At 52.5% G+C, this 16575-nt stretch overlaps 2 protein-coding genes and 1 long non-coding RNA gene across 6 annotated transcripts; 1 reads left to right on the forward strand and 2 right to left on the reverse strand.

The window, feature by feature from the left end:
- The first annotated feature begins 1934 nt into the window (after positions 1 to 1934).
- On the forward strand, positions 1935 to 10825 carry IL11RA (interleukin 11 receptor, alpha). 3 transcript variants are annotated; one of them, XM_012721116.1, is made up of 13 exons: positions 1935 to 1968; positions 4889 to 4988; positions 5288 to 5348; positions 6298 to 6467; positions 6584 to 6698; positions 6853 to 6885; positions 6971 to 7137; positions 7776 to 7939; positions 8954 to 9095; positions 9347 to 9511; positions 9637 to 9733; positions 9968 to 10050; positions 10417 to 10825. In XM_012721116.1, the coding sequence occupies exons 2-13, from the start codon at positions 4889 to 4891 to the stop codon at positions 10431 to 10433; spliced, it is 1314 nt and encodes a 437-aa protein (XP_012576570.1). In that variant the 5' UTR covers positions 1935 to 1968; the 3' UTR covers positions 10434 to 10825. The 3 variants fall into 3 exon arrangements, with proteins under 3 accessions (XP_012576570.1, XP_004678091.1, XP_012576571.1); XM_004678034.2 differs by having other exon boundaries at positions 9374 to 9511; XM_012721117.1 differs by lacking the exon at positions 1935 to 1968 and adding an exon at positions 3668 to 3761.
- A 129-nt stretch (positions 10826 to 10954) lies between these two features.
- On the reverse strand, positions 10955 to 11583 carry CCL27 (chemokine (C-C motif) ligand 27). Its single transcript, XM_012721144.1, has 3 exons — positions 11514 to 11583; positions 11240 to 11372; positions 10955 to 11060 (listed from the first exon to the last, which is right to left on the reverse strand). The coding sequence occupies exons 1-3, from the start codon at positions 11581 to 11583 to the stop codon at positions 10955 to 10957; spliced, it is 309 nt and encodes a 102-aa protein (XP_012576598.1).
- Positions 11584 to 15118: 3535 nt separating this feature from the next.
- LOC105853255 lies at positions 15119 to 16251 on the reverse strand. Of its 2 annotated transcripts, none has more exons than XR_001145123.1 (4): positions 16210 to 16251; positions 15780 to 15847; positions 15407 to 15466; positions 15119 to 15282 (listed from the first exon to the last, which is right to left on the reverse strand). It is a non-coding gene; the product is annotated as an uncharacterized LOC105853255 (long non-coding RNA). The 2 variants fall into 2 exon arrangements; XR_001145124.1 differs by lacking the exon at positions 16210 to 16251 and adding an exon at positions 16135 to 16189.
- Between the last annotated feature and the right edge of the window lie 324 nt (positions 16252 to 16575).

Here is a 16575-nt window from a genome sequence, read left to right on the forward strand (position 1 = left end):
TTTTTTTAGATTTAATTTATTGGTGTCTCCCTGGTGATGCAGTAGTTAAATTCTCAGGGCTATCAGGCTATCCCAGCCACTTCAGCATGAGTTCAATCCCAGCCAGGAAGGTGACCCACATGGCGCAGCAGACCTCTCTCCTGTCTTGCCCGCTGTTCCCTTCATCAGTATTTCAGGAAGTCTGCCTATTCTGCTCACCATTCTGTCTCTGGGAAATCCTCTCATCCTCTGCACCTTAGGCCTGTACCTCCATTCTTATATGCATAAATAAATTAAAAAATCTTAACAAAAAAAAGACTTATTTGTTTTTATGTAGAAAACCTGGAGTATAGGCCAGAAGTGAGGGGAGTGAGAGGATTCACCGAAGACAGAGTGGGGAGCAGAGCAGGTAGATTCACTGAAGTATACTAAGGGGAGCAGCCAATGAAACAGGAGAGGTCTGTTAGCTCCCTGGCTGGGGATTGAACTCTGGCTGTTGCAGTGATAGTGCTGAGATTTAACCCCTAGGATACCAGGGAGGCCCCCAAATCCTATATTCTTGACTGTGACTGAGACTTTGGGAAGACCACAGCTTTTTACCACTACTCCTAGGGTATCAATTCACCAAGTCTGGGCAGCGGGTGAATAGGTTCCTGGTCTCAATGGTCAGTGGCCAGACCCTGGGCCCCTGGCCAGATCCCTGGCTTTGTGAGTGGCTGCAGCTTGGCTGTGTTCCAGCCCACAGGGGCTGAAGGGCGGGTGGGGAACGTGTACATGGCTTTGTGTCTTTGGCTGTTCCAACTCCCACATGTGTCCTGCAAGTGCAGGCTCTGCACACCTCTGGTGCCCCTGTGGCCCCATCACTGTGTGGGACAGAAACAGCACCGCTAGGAAAGGGACTGCCAAGTTAGGAGCCTCCGTGGGTGGTTCTTGGGGTGACCCTGGGTCTACCTCCTTCCCTCTAAATATTTCCCTGGCAAGACTGAGTGCAGGAACAAGATCACACGGTCCAGGAGACCTGATAACTGCCTGGCGTCAAATTTTTAGGTTTGGGTTTGTGACAAGGCTGGTGAGCAATGCAGGCATGACCAGGATGCTTTTTGTCTCCACCCTCTATCAAGGGAACCAAGTCTCTGGGAAGGAAAATCATGCCAGGCTGGGCGGTGACGATCTGGCCCAGGAGAACCCGGTTGCCTACTTTCCTGTCCAGGGCTCTGCCTTGAGACCCTGGAGAATGGCCTGGGTCTTGGAGTGTTGACCTAGACTGGAAGCACAGACAGACACGATACACACCTCGTGGGAGCCCACAGTGGCTAGAGAGTGGACGAGAGCCCTGAATGAGTGGCTAATTTCTTGAGACAGATACATAGGAACATGCATACACACCTCACCCTAGACCTTTGATTAGCTATATTTTCCAAACATCTGGGACTTTTAAACGATACTGATACTTAGGGGCATCCTCCAGAGATTTTGATTTAATTGGTATAGACAACAGCCTGGCAGCTTTAAAACTACCATGCCCAGCAAAGTTTGAGGGCAAATGCCTTACACCAGAGTCCTTTATCTTATCTGGAGTCGGGGCACCTTCAGCTTCTCCAGTCACCTGCCCAGTGCCTCCTGAGCCACTGAAATTGTGACTTTATTTTCAGACAGCCAGGAGGAATAAGAGATCTGAAAAACATCTAATCTTATGGTCTCGGGAGGACAAGCCTTCAGTGAAGGACCCAGGAATCCAGCTTCAGACTCTATCCCCTGCAGGCTCCTCAGCCCGGACAGGACAGGAAGTGTCCGGCAGAGGTGGGGGTGGAGGGGGGTGATTGGCAGTTGGAGGCTCCAATGGGCCGAGAACCCCCCCCCCCATCACCCCTCTCCTTCCATTGGTGCTTGGGTGGAGCCGCCCCAAATGCGGGGCCCCAGGGCGGGAGGGAGTTGAGGCCAGGGGCAGAGGGCGAGGGCAGAGGGCGCTGGCGGCGGCAGCCGCAGAAGGTGAGGCCTGGTGGGTCTGACGGGTGTACAGGAGGAAGCCTTGCCAGGAGGAGGCGGGGCAGGGGGTAAATGAGCTGTAGGGCTCAGAGTGGTTGGCCGGCTGTCAGTATGTGTGCCTGTGGAGCTGTGTATGACCATGTCAGGGTGTGAGACTCCGAGTGTCACTCAGTGCAACTGTCAGCTAATGTGACTGCTCTGTGTGTGGCTGCACAGTGTGAGATTATGTGTGTATCTGTCCATGCGCAGTTTTTGGTGAGAGGCTGGTTATGTGTTTGTGTATGTGAGAGGGCTGTGACCACATCAGGGAATGTGTTTTGGGAAGGTCTCTGTGGGGTTTCAGACAGTGTCTGCCAGTGTGAGAGTGGGTGGTTGGGTTGGTGTGTGCCAGTATGTGACTTCAGCAATAGCAGAGCAAGAGTGAGCTTGAACTGTGTGTGTATCCTGTATCCTCACTGTTAGACTCTGGGAGTCAAGCTGTTTTTCCTTTCTTGGGGACTCATTTCAACAGCCAGCGGGACTGACATTTCTATTTAGTGTCCAATGTTAACAGATCCATCCCCAGCACATGCTTCCCCTCCTTTTTGTGTCCAAGAATCCCTGTCACTGGCCTACTCTTCCCTCTTCTCTAGTTCCTTGACTCAGTTTCTTTCTATTTCTTTTTCTCAGCCTCCTGCTATCTTCCCAGAGTTATCTCTGTCTCACCACAGTTTTGTCTCGCTGGGTTTCTCAATGCATCTGCCTTTTAGTTCTGGTACTCCTGGGTCTCTGCATCTCTGTCGCTCTCTGTGGCCTGTACCTGGCTTCCCTGTCTATCTTCCTCTTGGCTACCTGGGTGTCTGGAACCATGATGAGCTGCAGATCTGCCATTGCTGAGAGCTCCCTGGAAGAGGGGGCTTAAACCACCAGAAGGCATTGCTTTTGGGAAGTGCTGTGTCCCCATGCCAGAAGCAAAATCCTGTGTGTGTGGCAGTGTAAGGGAGCAGAAGTGTGTCAGTTTGAGTGTATGGTTATATGTATGTATAAGTGTCTGAATCTGAGTGGGGATTCTGAGTGTGTTGGTATGACTATGAGTGACTGTATCTGAGAATGCAGGTCTAAGGGTGAGTGAGTCCTGTATATCTGGCACCAGGGACCAAAGGCATTTCCTGGTGCTGGGGCCCAAAGAGTGGAGGGGGAAGAGGAGAAGAGGTAAGAAAGGACTGGAACATCCAGGGGAAGGGGAGCTAGATTCTCCGCCTTTTCTTTATATCCCCTTCCCCCAACCTGGGGCCTCCCTTCCCCTCAAAACACAGGCAGCTGTGCCCTAAGGAAATGTTTGCTGGAGAGTGAAAAGAGTGGGAGCCTGAATATGTGTCTGATTTTTTTATTTGATTGTGTCCACGTGTGTTCAGGGCGTGTCTTTTTGTTGACTCTGCTTAGTGAATCCATGCGTGAATGTGGCTGTTTGGCTGTGTGAAAACGCAGGGAATCTCTTACTGACAGCGACATAAGCAACCTCCTCTCCCTCCTCTGGCCCTAACTGTGCCTGTGGCTTTCTTTCCAGACTGGGGGGAGGCCTCTTCTCTTACCCTGGCCTCGGGTTGGAGGAGGGTGGGAAGAGAGGAGGGAGGAGGAAGGAGGGGGGAGGGGGCCTGGCTAGGGGTGGCTGAGCTCCAGGGCCCAGAGGGGCGGGGGCAGGGAAGGGGAAGCCAGACAGTTCTGGGGTCCCAGAACTGAGTGGAGCTGAGACGGTGCTGTAGCTGGTGGGAGGAAGTCCTGGAGGCCATGGACATTCAGCCACTGGGATCACCGAGGTAGGGTGGGGCTGAGCAGGGTACATGTAGTTCAGGGCACAGGGGTGAGCCGCAAACACAGACAGACACACAGACACGTGGAAGCCACTGTCTGCCCTACTGGGGAAGGGTCAATGCACTTTCTCTTCGGGAATTCTCATCAGGCCTGCTCCCATCTCCCATCTCCCCTTCTCCTGTCCTCATGCTTATTTCTCCCTTGCTTTTCTCCGCTGGCTTTTCCCTTCCCCATCTAGAATTTCTCTTTCCTAGCACCCCAACCCCCATAACACACTGTTGCTTACCTCTTTCTCAGCCTTTCTGAGTTCCTGCTGCCTCAGCCCAGCCTGTGCCTCTGTGAACCCCCACTGCCTCCCAGTCCTGATTTGTGAGCATCTCTCAGGCATGTGGCCCCTACCCCAGGGCCCTATCCCTGCAGGCGCCCTGCTCTTCTCAGTCTCCTCTCCCCTCCCCGCCACCCTGTCTCCATCTGCTGGCTCCTCGCCCGCCCCCAGCCTTTGGCAGCAGCCAGGGCATCTGGATCTGCTTAACTCTGCAGCCTCAGCCTGCACCCTAGCCCTATCCAGGCTCTCAGGCTTGGGACCAACAAGATTCCAGAGTCAGGCCCAATGAGTGGCCCAAGTAGCCAGAACAAGGAGCTGGCCCAGAGGAAAAGGGCTTGGCAGCCAGGTCTCATGGCAGGAGTACAGGATGGGTTCAGACCCACCAATAACAGACTCCTGCTCCAGGGTGAAGACGCTGCCTTGTGTCAGTCAGAAGCAATGATTAGCCCTGGGTCAGGTGGGGTGGACACCAGAACCCCCAACAGCTGGATTGGAGGAGTTGATAGGAGTGATTGAGCCAGTGCCAGCTGTTGGTGCCAGGGGTGGGCGCCAAGGGTGGTGGTGTTGGCACCGTCTGTTGCCTCCGGCTTTTGTTCTGGGCCCTAAGCCCAGGACTGAGATGGAGGGAGGATGTGTGTGTGTGTACACACTTAGATCAGATCCCCCAATGATTTCTGGTATCCTTCAACTTGGTCCCTCAGTTTTTTTCCCCAGAACATCAGTTTGGGAAAAGAAGGAAAGGAGGAAGCAGGCTATAGCCTTCCCTCTAAGGCGCGGGGGATCATAACCTTGCCTCTCTCCACACAGATGAGCAGCAGTTGCTCAGGGCTGAGCAGGGTCCTGGTGGCCGTGGCTACAGCTCTGGTGTCTGCCTCTTCCCCCTGCCCCCAGGCCTGGGGCCCCCCAGGTGAGAAGAACCCTATTCTATGACCCCAGCTCTGACTTGTGGCTTGCTGCCTTTACTGTGGCTTCTTTCCAAGCCTAAACTGTAATTCCAACACCTGACATCCAGCCTGGCAGCATTCCCCTTCTACCCTGTCTTCTGACCTCTACCTCATTCAAATTAGAAATGACGGTTTGATCAAATGGCCCCACCTGTGGCTTAAAAGTTTGCTCATAACCCTGTCACTCTCATAAAGTGGAGGGTCCGGTAGGGGAGGGTACGAGAGAGGGAAAGGGAAGAGTCCTCAGATTTGTCCTCCACAGGAGTCCAGTATGGGCAGCCTGGCAGGTCCATGACTTTGTGTTGCCCTGGAGTGACTGCTGGGTAAGTGCCCCTCTGCCCTGACCCTGTGTCCCTGTCTCTCTCTCTCTCTTTTTAAGATTGATTTATTTATGCATACAGAACTGGGGTACAGGCCAGAGATGCAAGGGCTGAGAGGATTCACCAGAGACAGAATGGGGAGCAGAACAGGCAAATGGACTGAAACACACTGCTGAAGGGAGCAGCGGGCAGGCTGAGCAGGATCCTGTTGTGCCATGTGGGTCAGCCCCCACGGCGGGTGGGCGGCAGGGAATTGAACTCTGCTGCAGCAGCCAGCTGCTGATCGCTTCATAGTGCTGCACTTCAACACGTTTGGCCACCAGAGAGGGCCCTTGTGACCTTTTCTTGGCCCTGCCCAGTCCTCACACCCCTGTACCTCCATCTGTTTCTAGCCCCAAAATGGTCCTTAATCAACAGAAAATTTCAATGAACAGATATTGAGCACCTTCTAAGTAACTGCCCTGTTCTGGGCCTGGGATGCAGAACTTGCTTCCTAGTGGGGTAGACAGACAATAAGCAAACAAGAACCTTGCCAGGTAGTAATACCTGAGGGCAAAAAATCAAGAGAGAGTGATGGAGGAGAGCTTAACAGAATAGTTAATTTTTATTGGTAATCAGGGCAGGTGTCTTTGCAGAGGTGGCACTGAAGTTGATTTCTGAAGGGAGGGAGGAGGCAGCCATGTCTGGCAGGGGCATACGTATTCTTGACAGAGGGACAGCTAGTGCATGTGCCTGACGTGGGCCTGAGTGACACACTATAGAACAGAAAGACCACAGATCAGTGCAGTAGGGGAGCTGGGGAGAGGTAGGAAGGAATGTATGGGCTGGATCACCAGGGGCTGATTAAGTGAGTTAAAAAGAGTTTGGGTTTTCTTTCAAGAAGCCAATGGGACCTGTGGCTTCATCTGACTTGTGCTTTAAATCTTCCCTCTGTCTGTCATCACTTCCTCAGGGTCCCAGTGTCCTGGTTTCGGGATGGTGAGTCGAGATTGCTCCAGGGACCTGACTCTGGATTAGGGCATGAACTAGTCCTGGCCCAGGCAGATAGCACCGACGAGGGCACCTACATCTGTCGGACCCTGGATGGTGCACTTGGGGGCATGGTGACCCTTCATCTGGGCTGTGAGTTGGGGAGGGAGTTTTGGGTGGCAGCGATGAAATACAGGATTCCTGAGGGAATTCAGGAATTCCCTGAGTAGCTCTCTGGGATAGACTTCAGCTGTCCCCTCTGTCTCTAGACCCTCCAGCCCGCCCTGTCGTCTCCTGTCAAGCAGCTGACTATGAGAACTTCTCCTGCACTTGGAGTCCAAGTCAGGTTAGCGGTTTACCTACCCGCTACCTCACCTCCTACAGGTGTGTGCATGATCGGGTGTGTACACCTCTACATTTGGGTGTGTTGGCACAATGTGGGTATGGGGGGCAGGGATGGAGGTCCCAAGGAAGGCCCCAGAGAGGGGGAGAGGAACCTCTTTTGTTTCCTGACCTCAGATGGTCCCCTTCCTGCCAGGAAGAAGACGGTGCCAGGAGCTGATGGTGAAAGGTAGGACATGAAGGAGAGGCTGGGAGCTCTAGCTAGATACTGCAATAAGCATTTCCAAAGTCTAAGACCACATCCTCCCTTCTAGGCTGAGTCTATCCACAGGACCTTGGCCATGCCCACAGGAACCCCCGGGGGCTGCCCGCTGTGTGGTCCATGGTGCAGAGTTCTGGAGCCAGTACCGGATCAATGTGACTGAGGTGAACCCCCTGGGCGCTAGCACACGCTTGCTGGATGTGAGCTTGCAGAGCATATGTGAGTATCATCCCTAGAAGCCCTCTACTTCCTCACCATAGAGACTCCAAGTAAACTCCAGAGTACAGCTATCCCAATACAGAACTCTCCTCCCAGAGCTCCCAGTTTCCTTCCAGTAAAGACCCCTTTCATCACACAGATGGCCCACATGGAGACTGGGGAGTTAAAGAGATCTGAGCCCAGGAGGCAGGGTTACCTCTGCACACACTCCCTAGAGGCTGCTGTCACTGGAGCCATCCCAGAAGTCTTTCCTGGCTGCCTGCTCCAGGAAATGCCTCTCTGCTTCTAGACCCTGTGGTGAAGGCCACCATATTTCATATTCTTTCTCTGTGTGGAATGGTTACATTAAAGCTCTTCTGGAATTTGGGTTGATCCATATTCTTCCTTGAATGGAAAGAAGAATCACTCTTTTATTCACTCAACAAACATTTAAAAAACCTGTCTCCAGATCTCATCTCATTTTATAATGTGCATGACAATTCTTTAGGCTAGTAGATGATCAAGCTGAAGGTTTCCCCAGTCCCCTTGGAAGTGCTTCATTCCGATGCCATTAGGCACACACTCATCTCCCCTTGGGAAGTTCTGGGTAAGGGATGGGTACCTGTCACTTGCCCTGACTTGTGTCTCCACTGCTTCAGTGCGCCCTGACCCACCCCAGGGACTGCAGGTAGAGTCAGTACCTGGTTATCCCCGACGTCTGCGTGCCAGCTGGATGTACCCTGCCTCCTGGCCCCGGCAGCCCCACTTCCTGCTCAAGTTTCGGCTGCAGTACCGTCCAGCACAGCATCCAGCCTGGTCCACGGTGAGACCTGGAGTGTGTCCTCATCTGGGGCTGTGGGTCTTGTCTCTGGTTTCATGTTCCTGGATGTTCTGTGTGGCTTTCCAGCACCGGCAGGTCACCAAAGCCCTGTTTCCTTCCCTGACAGAGTGCTTTCCATGGGCCAGGCTTGGTGCTGGGTGGCAGTGGGGACCAACAGATCAGCCTTTGCCCTTCAGGGCTGTGACTCTGATGTAAGCCCGTCTATGGGAAATCAGCAGCAACTTCTTAAAAATAACTTTTCTAGGAGAAGGAGTGCTTTTCACCCAGAGGCACATCCTCATCAAACACTTATATATCCAGTGAGGCTAGTAGTGAATTTCCATATCTGGAAATGTCAAAGATTGGCTGGCATCAGCTCTTGGGGAGCTGCCTCCTTAGATAATAACCAGTATCTGTTGAGTGCTGCCTGCCTGCCAGGGCCCTTGTTAAGCTATTTTACAGGATTATCTCACTTAAGTGTACTCACCTCCATTTAATTTTTTTAAATATTTATTTATTTATGCATATAGAACTGGGGTACAGGTCAGAGGGGTAGGCGTGGTGAGAGGACTCACCAGAGGCAGAGCAGGGAGCGGGACAGGCAGATCGATGAAGTACACTGCTAAGGGAAGCAGCAAGTGGGTCAGGAGAGGTCTGCCACATCATGTGGGTCAGCTCCCTGACTGGGGATCGAACTCCTGCTTTGCTGGCTATAATAGCTTCACAGTGCTGCACTCCAACCCAGCCGGGGAGGGCCTGACCTCCATTTTACAAATGAAAAAGTTAGGCACAGAGAGACCCAAGGTCACCCAGTAAATGCTGCAGTAAGACTGGAACCCAGGCAGCCTGATACCACAGCCTATTCTAGTAACCACTGTGCCCGTTTGTCTTCCAAACACTAAGTGTAGACTTGACCTGGTGAGTCACAACATGTGAGGTCCTGGCTCTACCAGGCTGACTGGGAGGAAGGGTAATAAGCTCCAAGTTTGCAACAAAGAAAACCATGTTCCCCGCCAGGTGGAGCCAGCTGGATTGGAGGAGGTGATCACAGATGCTGTGGCTGGCCTGCCCCACGCAGTGCGGGTCAGCGCCCGGGACTTTCTGGATGCTGGCACTTGGAGTGCCTGGAGTCCCGAGGCCTGGGGGACTCCCAGCAGTGGTAAGAGAATCACCTAAAGGGCAGAGCTACATCCCACAGCATCCGTCAGCTAGATGAGTTGGCGAGAGCTGGCAGCCTGGCACAGGCCTGGCCTGTGCAGGTGTGTGGCATTGCGGTCCAACCTTCAGCCTTGGTTACCTGCACCCCTTATCTAACTTAAGCCCTGCCTCTCAGCCTCGACCCCTGCTGCATTCCCAGAAGCTGGCCCTGCCTTTTTCAAGTGCCCCCTCCCTGCACGGCTGTTTTGACAGATCTCCTCAGGTGTCACCTCCCTTCAGGGCCCCTGCAGAAGTCGAAGTCCATACCAGCTGGGGCCCAGCCACACACACAGCGGGAGGAGGTGCCTGGTGTGGATGGACAGGAGGATAGTTCCACTCCTCCAAGGCCCTCCCTGCAGCCAGACCCTCGGCCTCTTGGTGAGCTTGAGTAGATGGGAAGAGGTTGTAGGAGACAGACAGTCCCAGACAGAAGGGGTCGCCTGGTTTGGCCAGATTTGCTCTCACAGTGGCATGTTATGACATTCTCTCCATCCTTCTCCCAGATCATAGGGACCCCCTGGAGCAGGTGGCTGTGCTGGCGTCTTTGGGAATCTTTTCTTTCTTGGGACTGGCAGCTGGGGCTTTGGCACTGGGGCTCTGGTAAGTGACTGCCATTGGTCCCTCAGTCTCTGATTCTACCTACTCTGATACCTATAAACTACCCCGACCCCTCAAGACTTCTCACTGAACCTGTCTGAATCTGAACTTCTCCCAGCTCCACCCCTATGTTCATGATTCTCACTGATTCCTTTCCTCACCCTTTACTAATAAACCCTTTTGGAGGACTGAGATGGTTTACATTGTTAGGGAGACAGCTGCCTTTTTATGTCCCAGGCTGAGGCTGAGACCAAGAGAGAAGGATGAACCCCAAAAGCCTGGGTTCTTGGCCCCAATAATTGCAGTGGACAAGCTTCCAGGTGAGTAGGACTTACAGGAGGTTTGGACCTGGAGCTGTAGCTCCTCATTTTGAGAGTCTAAGTTAAGAGCCAGGTGCCCTAGTCATTGCAAGGGTGTTGGGAATCAAGAGTTAAGAGGTCTCTTCATTCTTTTGATGTCTGTATTCAGGGACCGAGCATTCATTTTTGAGTCCCAGACCTCAGAATTGGATTTCTACTCTTGCTTGCAGGGTACTGGGGCTCTTAGATGGACTCCTTCCTTGTTTTGAGGATGCTAGACTCAACTGGCTATTCATCTTTATTCTTGGATGTCTTGAATGATAGCCAAGATCATTCTGGGCCAAGATCCAGTCTTACTGTCTTCCTTGATTTGCCTCCTGTTTCTAGGAACACCAAACCTGTAGAGGAGCAGCAAGTCTTCAGTTGATTGCACCTATAACACTGTCTTTCTGGTGTGGATGGATGGACAACTAGAACCAGGCAGGACAGTATATCCTCATGGAGGGGTATCTCAGCTTGATGTTCTGTTTGGAGCCCATTTCTATGAGTCTTGTGTTTTAAACTTGCCAGCTAAACGGTGCCAGAGCCTCTGATTTCATCCTAGAGCTGGAGATCCCTGAAGAATGTGTGTAGGTGTGTATGTCTGTGTTCATGCGTGACTACATGTAGATAAAGCAGGGAATGTGTGTTTACTGCATGCCTGTGTATTTGTAGTTGTATGGGGAGTATGTGTGGCTCCTTGGCTCTTGGCTTTGCCCCTAGTGGGGGTTGTGGAGATGTGAATAAAGAGAATTTTATTGTCATGTCTCTAAGCTTCAGATTCAAGGTATAGAACTTGGAGACCACGCTCAGAGACTATCTACAATGCTATTTTATTGTTTTGGTTCTTGAGGGCCCCACCCCATTTTCCTTTCCAGTGAAAAATTCATATGGGCAGATTCCTCTGGAACCTCTTCCCTTGGCGCTCAAACCACCGGGCTAAACTGCGGTTCTGGGGGTGGATGCAGACGCTGCGTCGAGACAGGTGAAGTCTGGGAAAGAAAGGGTTCAAAGTCATGGTCGTAGCTTGCAGATGAGGTTGGGGTCCAGAATTAAGGGCAAAAACAGGTGAAAACCTGAGTGGCATCAGAACTGCAGCTGGGGCCTGAGGTTGGGATCAGCATCAGTAGTTGGGGCTGTGATTGGTGTCAGGGCCAGGGTTAGCACTCACACAAAGGCCTGAAGGTGACAATCCCCATTAGCCTCTTGCATTTCCACCTGGATTACTTTCCTCAGTAGCTTATTTGGCAGAGGCTGTCGGTAGAGCTGAGTGCAGCAGTTAGTGCTGGAAGGCAGTGGCAATTCTAGGAGACAAAGGGACCATGTGTTCCCAGGCTTTCATCTAAAATCTGGCCATCAGAACCCCTCCAGCTGGAGGCTAGGCTTCTTGAGCCCCTCCATCCCATTCATCCAGACCCTTGCCTTCTAGACCCCCAAGCACTCACCTTCTCCATGGTCTGGGTTCAGGAGCAACAGTAGCAGCAGGAGGCTGTTGGTAGGTGACAGCCCCTTCATAATGCTCAGCTGGATGCTCCCTCCCTCTCTCCTACCTTTTATCTAGATGTCTGTTCCCTGGGGCACAGGGTGAGTCAGAGGCAGGTGAAGATGCAGATGTTGCTCATCCTGTGGCATTCCTGGGTCCTAATTGCCACAATCCACAGTGCCCTTCTTCTAGGACTGCCATTTCCCTTGGGCTGCCAGAGAATCTGAAAAGAGGGCTAGGGCATTGGGTGTCGCCTCGCGGGGAGGCAGCATTAGAAGTGGAGTGGGATGAAGGAAAGACAACTTAAAATCCAAGTGAGAGAGGCTTACACTTAGAAAATACAGCCCCAGTCTATGGACAGTCTCATATTTATTTAGAACCAGGCTCAGAGAAGATGGCCAAGTACATGGAGGAATGTACATGTGTGGAGGGACACATCTGGTGCAAGCCAGGCTGGGGAGACCAGGAGCTTGGGGGGCTCCACAGTTCTTGATAATCAAAGCATACTACCTCTAATCCCTATTCTTACCTTTCTGCTAATCTTTGCCAGTAAGGTATTCTAGCTGATCTTGGCCGTAATGTCTGCCTGCTGTTTTCAGCAGGTATTGGCTTCCCAGTTATGTTTTTCATACCAGGACTTTTGCCCTGGGGAGAGGCGCCCTGTACGCCTCTACATTTTAGCTTGATTTAGCCCTTATAACAAAGAGGGCTGGGGATGCCACAGCGGGGACTTATGGCACAGTGACTGAGTAAGGGCAGCAAGGATCCACAGTGGTGTCCAATCATGGCTGTTCACACTCATACACCCATAGCTACACATTCATAGTCACACCTTGGTCACGCCTTCAACCTCACATGGCCAGACAACCACATCAGAATCATACAAATCCAGTACACTCAAAGTCCTACTCCCGCTCATTTGTGTTTTCACAACCATCTTCACACAACCATATTAGTACAGATTCTATAGGGGTGGTAAGGGTGAGTGGGAGTAGAGGGCAGGCCAGCATCAACTTGCATTCATGTTTTCTCCCCAACTCTTGCTCTAGCCTGCCTACCTTATCAGGAGAAATTGATGGGAATGGGTCCCAAACATAGGCCCGCTGGCTGACAAATTTTGGCTGGGACCTTGGCTGGGGCTGGCAGCATTGAGTGAGAAGTTAGTGGTATTGTATGGGTGACTTGGGGGTAGGGGCTACTTTCCCCAGGAAGATGAAACAAGGAAGAAGCCAGATGGAGGCCAAGTGAAGAAAGGTAAAATTCCTTAGTGCCAGTTACTACTGTCAACAGGTAAAAGACAAATCTTATCTTCCTGTTATTGCCTAGTCCTGTCCCAGGAATGTCAGCCTCTTGCCAGCAGGGGTCTAGGGCTCCCAGACTCAATTACTGGTTTATTAGAGACATAAGACTCTACAACTCAATTGCCCCTCTTTTTTTTTTTTAAAGATTTTTATTTATTTGTGCGTACAGAACTGGGGTACAGGCCAGAGGCTAAGGGGCGGCAAGAGGCTTCACCAGAGACAGAGTGGGGAGCAGAACAGGCAGATCCACGAAGTACACTGCTGAGGGGAGCAGCGGGCGGGTCAGGAGAGGTCTGCCACGCCATGTGGTCACCTCCGGGGCAGGCGGGAATCGAACTCATGTGGAAGCGGCTTTAGATTCTCAGTGCTGTGCTTTAACCCGCTGCTCTACCAGGGAGGGCCTGCCCCTCTTTTGTTCTAATAAAATTCTAGCTTCTTTCTACTGTGGGACTAGAGGAACATCCCTCCTTCCCACCCACATCAACAACCCTTGTGCCCTCTGCTAAAGCCCCATCCTCCCATCTCTTTCCTGTCCCTTCCATCCTAATTCCATATCAAGCATTTGTTTCCCTTCTCCCTGAAAGTTACAATTCCTCCTTCACCTCAGTCCTTTCCAGAAAGCTGGGGACTGCCTATGGTGGGGGCAAGCTGCTAAATTTAGATCCTCTGGGACCTTGAAGAATCTCTTACTTCTGATCTGGAGATTTCAGCCCTCCAATCCTGCTTGGTACTTGAAACATAAACTGAGTCATAACCCAGTAATCCAGCCTTTATCTTGTTGCAGGGGTACCTTTGAAGCCTTCTGCTCTTTGGGCCACTACCCCTATGGTGCAGGGCTGCTCTTGGGTCAGGGATTCATACCTCCCTGGGCATCTTTCTGCTTCAGGGCTGTTGTGACAGTCAGGGGGGACGTTAGCTCCTAGAGTAGGAACTAGTCACCCTCCCAGGCTGAACAGCTTGAATTCTCCCTCTCCTGTTCAGGGTGAGGTTGAAGACCCTTTCCTAGATTTTATCTTGTGGATAGCTAGTTCTTCTGACATTGTCCTGGTGAGGTGTAGCCTAGGACTGGACAGGGCACTCTATTTTTGAAAGGGTTCTTGAGGTAGGCATTGTGAGGAAATGGCCAAGAGCCTGGGTCATTTCATGAAAGTGGTCATACCCAGAGGTCACTCTACTTGACATCTGGATGTAGGGGTCAAAAAGTTCAAGGAGTACATGAACTTCTAGTACCAGAGACCATAGATAGATTCTCTCTTCCACCCTCCAGTCTGGACTTTTGTCTCAGAGCTTGGATATAGCCATTGAGGTACCATCATCTTATCACAGGTCTTCTCCATTAGCTGGCTCTGTTTGCCATATACTCTGTGGTCTTTCCTGGACTTTCAGTCCAGAGACCTAGGAAGGCAAGAAATAAATTCATCTGAGCATGCATCCATTTTCTCCCTTTGGTTTCTCCAAATATAGGGCTAACTCTTCTCTATAGCCACAACCTGCTATAGTAGAGGCAAAACCAGGCTGATACTTTCGCATCCTGACTCCTTCCCCACCTCCCCCAATACACAGGGTGTGTCTTTAATCCTTTGGTATCCTTTCTGATGCAGTGGCCAGTCCCTAACAGAAATCAGAACCACCCAGTAGTCTTTGATTCTCAAGCCAAGAGAGAAGGCAGTGGCAGGGAGTACTGGCCCTTGGGTTCTCCTGCGGAAGTAAGAACTACAAGATAGAATGTCAGGTATCTCTCAATTCCAGAGATCTGACTGGAGAAGCTGGAAGTTGGGGTATTACCTGTAAGAAAGTCTGCCAACACTTCCAAGTCACTCCCCTGTGGCAGACAAAGGAAGATGGCGTATAGAAATTGTTCCCTCCTCTCACAACTTATTTCTTACAACTCTGGGTTTAAAATCTTTTAGATCCACTCCTAGGAAAAGTTGATTGGAAGTCCTGATTAGGAGGAAGGCTGTAGCAAAAATGGGGATGTGAATACATCAATTTAGGGATAATGTTGGGATGGTTGACGAGACTAGGACTATTTAATTTTCTCCCTTAGGCAAGTCACAGTGATGGATTTGTGTGTATGAGGGGTGGGGGAACAGAGTGGAGGGCAATCACGAATAATAATGGGAGGTGTGATCCCGGTGAGAGACCCTTAGGGATAACGGTGGAAGGGCACCCTATCAGGTGCGGGGAGGGATGTTCGGTCAGTAAGTAAATAGCTGGTATGGAGAACAGCAGCAAAGGCGACAAAGTCAGGAGGGCAGCAAAGTGGTTTCGGTTTAAATCTTTAATGCACCGGTGGGCTGGGCAGTGGCGGTGGGGGGACGGCGGGGGAGGCTGCAACCCGAGCGCTGGGGAGCTGGGCCCAGGCCGCTTGACAGACAGCTCATCAGTCCCCGCAGAGGCTCCAGTTTTTGCTCCCGGGGGTGCGCCGAGCTGTGGGGCGACCCGACACGGCCATAAGGTGGGGCCCGGGCTCCTGAATTCCCCTCCAATCCGTCCTCCGAGACTGAGCCTCGTCCAAACCCCGGGAGTTTCCGCGGTGTCATAATCTCCTCACCTCCGCTCCCTCCGCCACATGCGCAGCCAGGGGAAAAAGTAGAAGCAGCCCCAGTAGATCCTGTGGGGAGAAGGCAGGGCAGGGCAGGGCAGGGCCGGGCGGGGCCGGGCCGGGCCGGGCCCGGCGGGGCAGGGCAAAGCCGGGCTGGGCCCCGTAGGGCTGGGCGGGGAGGGGCGGGCTGACCCCCGTAGACTCCGCCCCTCGGACGCCTCGCCCCTTTCGCGAGCGCTCCGCCCTCTAGAGGCGGGTCCCTTACAAGCCCACGCCCCTAAGAGGCCCCACCCCCTGCTCCTCCCGCCCCCAGAGGACCTGCGCCCTCCCCCCACCGCGTAGCGGGTAGATTCCTCCTCCGCAGAACCCCGCCTCCACTCACTCCTCCTCCGCCTCCAGCGCCACTTCGTATCTCCTCAATCCCGACATGTCCCGGGCTCCGAACGTCTCCTGGGGAGCGGCATGATTGGATCAAGGACTCCCCAACCCCAGGTGCCCTTCTGACATGCTCAGGACCAGTCTCACTTGTTATCAGATCATATGAGGCAGGTGCCCCAGGGAAGCCTCAATTGCCACATGGGGTGGGATTGAAGATTGGGAGGCACTAAACGTCAGGGATAAGGAGGCTGGTCATTTTAGGGGCCTGGGACATTTAGGGGGTCAGGGCGAGAGGCTTGGTGTCTATGAGGTTAGGATATCTGGGGGCCCGGGCGAGGATTTTCGGGGGCTGGGGTCACCTGGAGGGGGGCTGAGGGGTCAGCGCAGCCTAAACTCCCGCCCTCCCTGGCTCCACCCCGGAAACAGACCGTTACCGTTACGTCACAGGGACTCCGTCGCGAACTAGGGTGGGGCTTGCCTGTTACCCGGAAGAGGCGGAGTCAGAGTATTCCTTTGGGGTGGAGTCAAGTGTCGCTCTAAGGGGTGGAGACAGAGCCTATAGTAACACCCCCCACCCATGTCTCTAAAGCGCCAAAATTGGAATTTATTATTAAGATGCAGGGCAGAGGACCCTGCTTTGCAGGGATGGAGTTAGATTTTGGATTGCCACTTTGGGACACCTAGGCACCAGGCAGCAAGAAGAGAACTTTGGGCCCTGTCCCGTGCAGTTTTCCCAATCTCTTGGGTTCTATCCCACCCATTTGCCTTTTTTGGTCTGCCTCAATTCACTTGTATGACCC

This window comes from Condylura cristata, unplaced genomic scaffold, assembly GCF_000260355.1.
Source record: "Condylura cristata isolate star-nosed mole 26May11 unplaced genomic scaffold, ConCri1.0 scaffold00006, whole genome shotgun sequence".
Lineage (NCBI taxonomy): Eukaryota > Metazoa > Chordata > Mammalia > Eulipotyphla > Talpidae > Condylura > Condylura cristata.

Excerpts from the sequence above, each read along its gene's own strand:
- CCL27 (XM_012721144.1), bottom strand. The coding sequence starts at position 11,583 with ATGAAGGGGCTGTCACCTACCAACAGCCTCCTGCTGCTACTGTTGCTC. Across the intron at positions 11,373-11,513 it reads GAACCCAGACCATGGAGAAG|AATTGCCACTGCCTTCCAGC; the intron begins GTGAGTGCTTGG and ends TTTGTCTCCTAG. Across the intron at positions 11,061-11,239 it reads TGTCACCTTCAGGCCTTTGT|ACTTCACCTGTCTCGACGCA; the intron begins GTGAGTGCTAAC and ends TTTCTTTCCCAG.
- IL11RA (XM_012721116.1), top strand. The coding sequence starts at position 4,889 with ATGAGCAGCAGTTGCTCAGGGCTGAGCAGGGTCCTGGTGGCCGTGGCT. Across the intron at positions 9,512-9,636 it reads GCCAGACCCTCGGCCTCTTG|ATCATAGGGACCCCCTGGAG; the intron begins GTGAGCTTGAGT and ends TCCTTCTCCCAG. Across the intron at positions 9,734-9,967 it reads GCTTTGGCACTGGGGCTCTG|GCTGAGGCTGAGACCAAGAG; the intron begins GTAAGTGACTGC and ends TTTATGTCCCAG.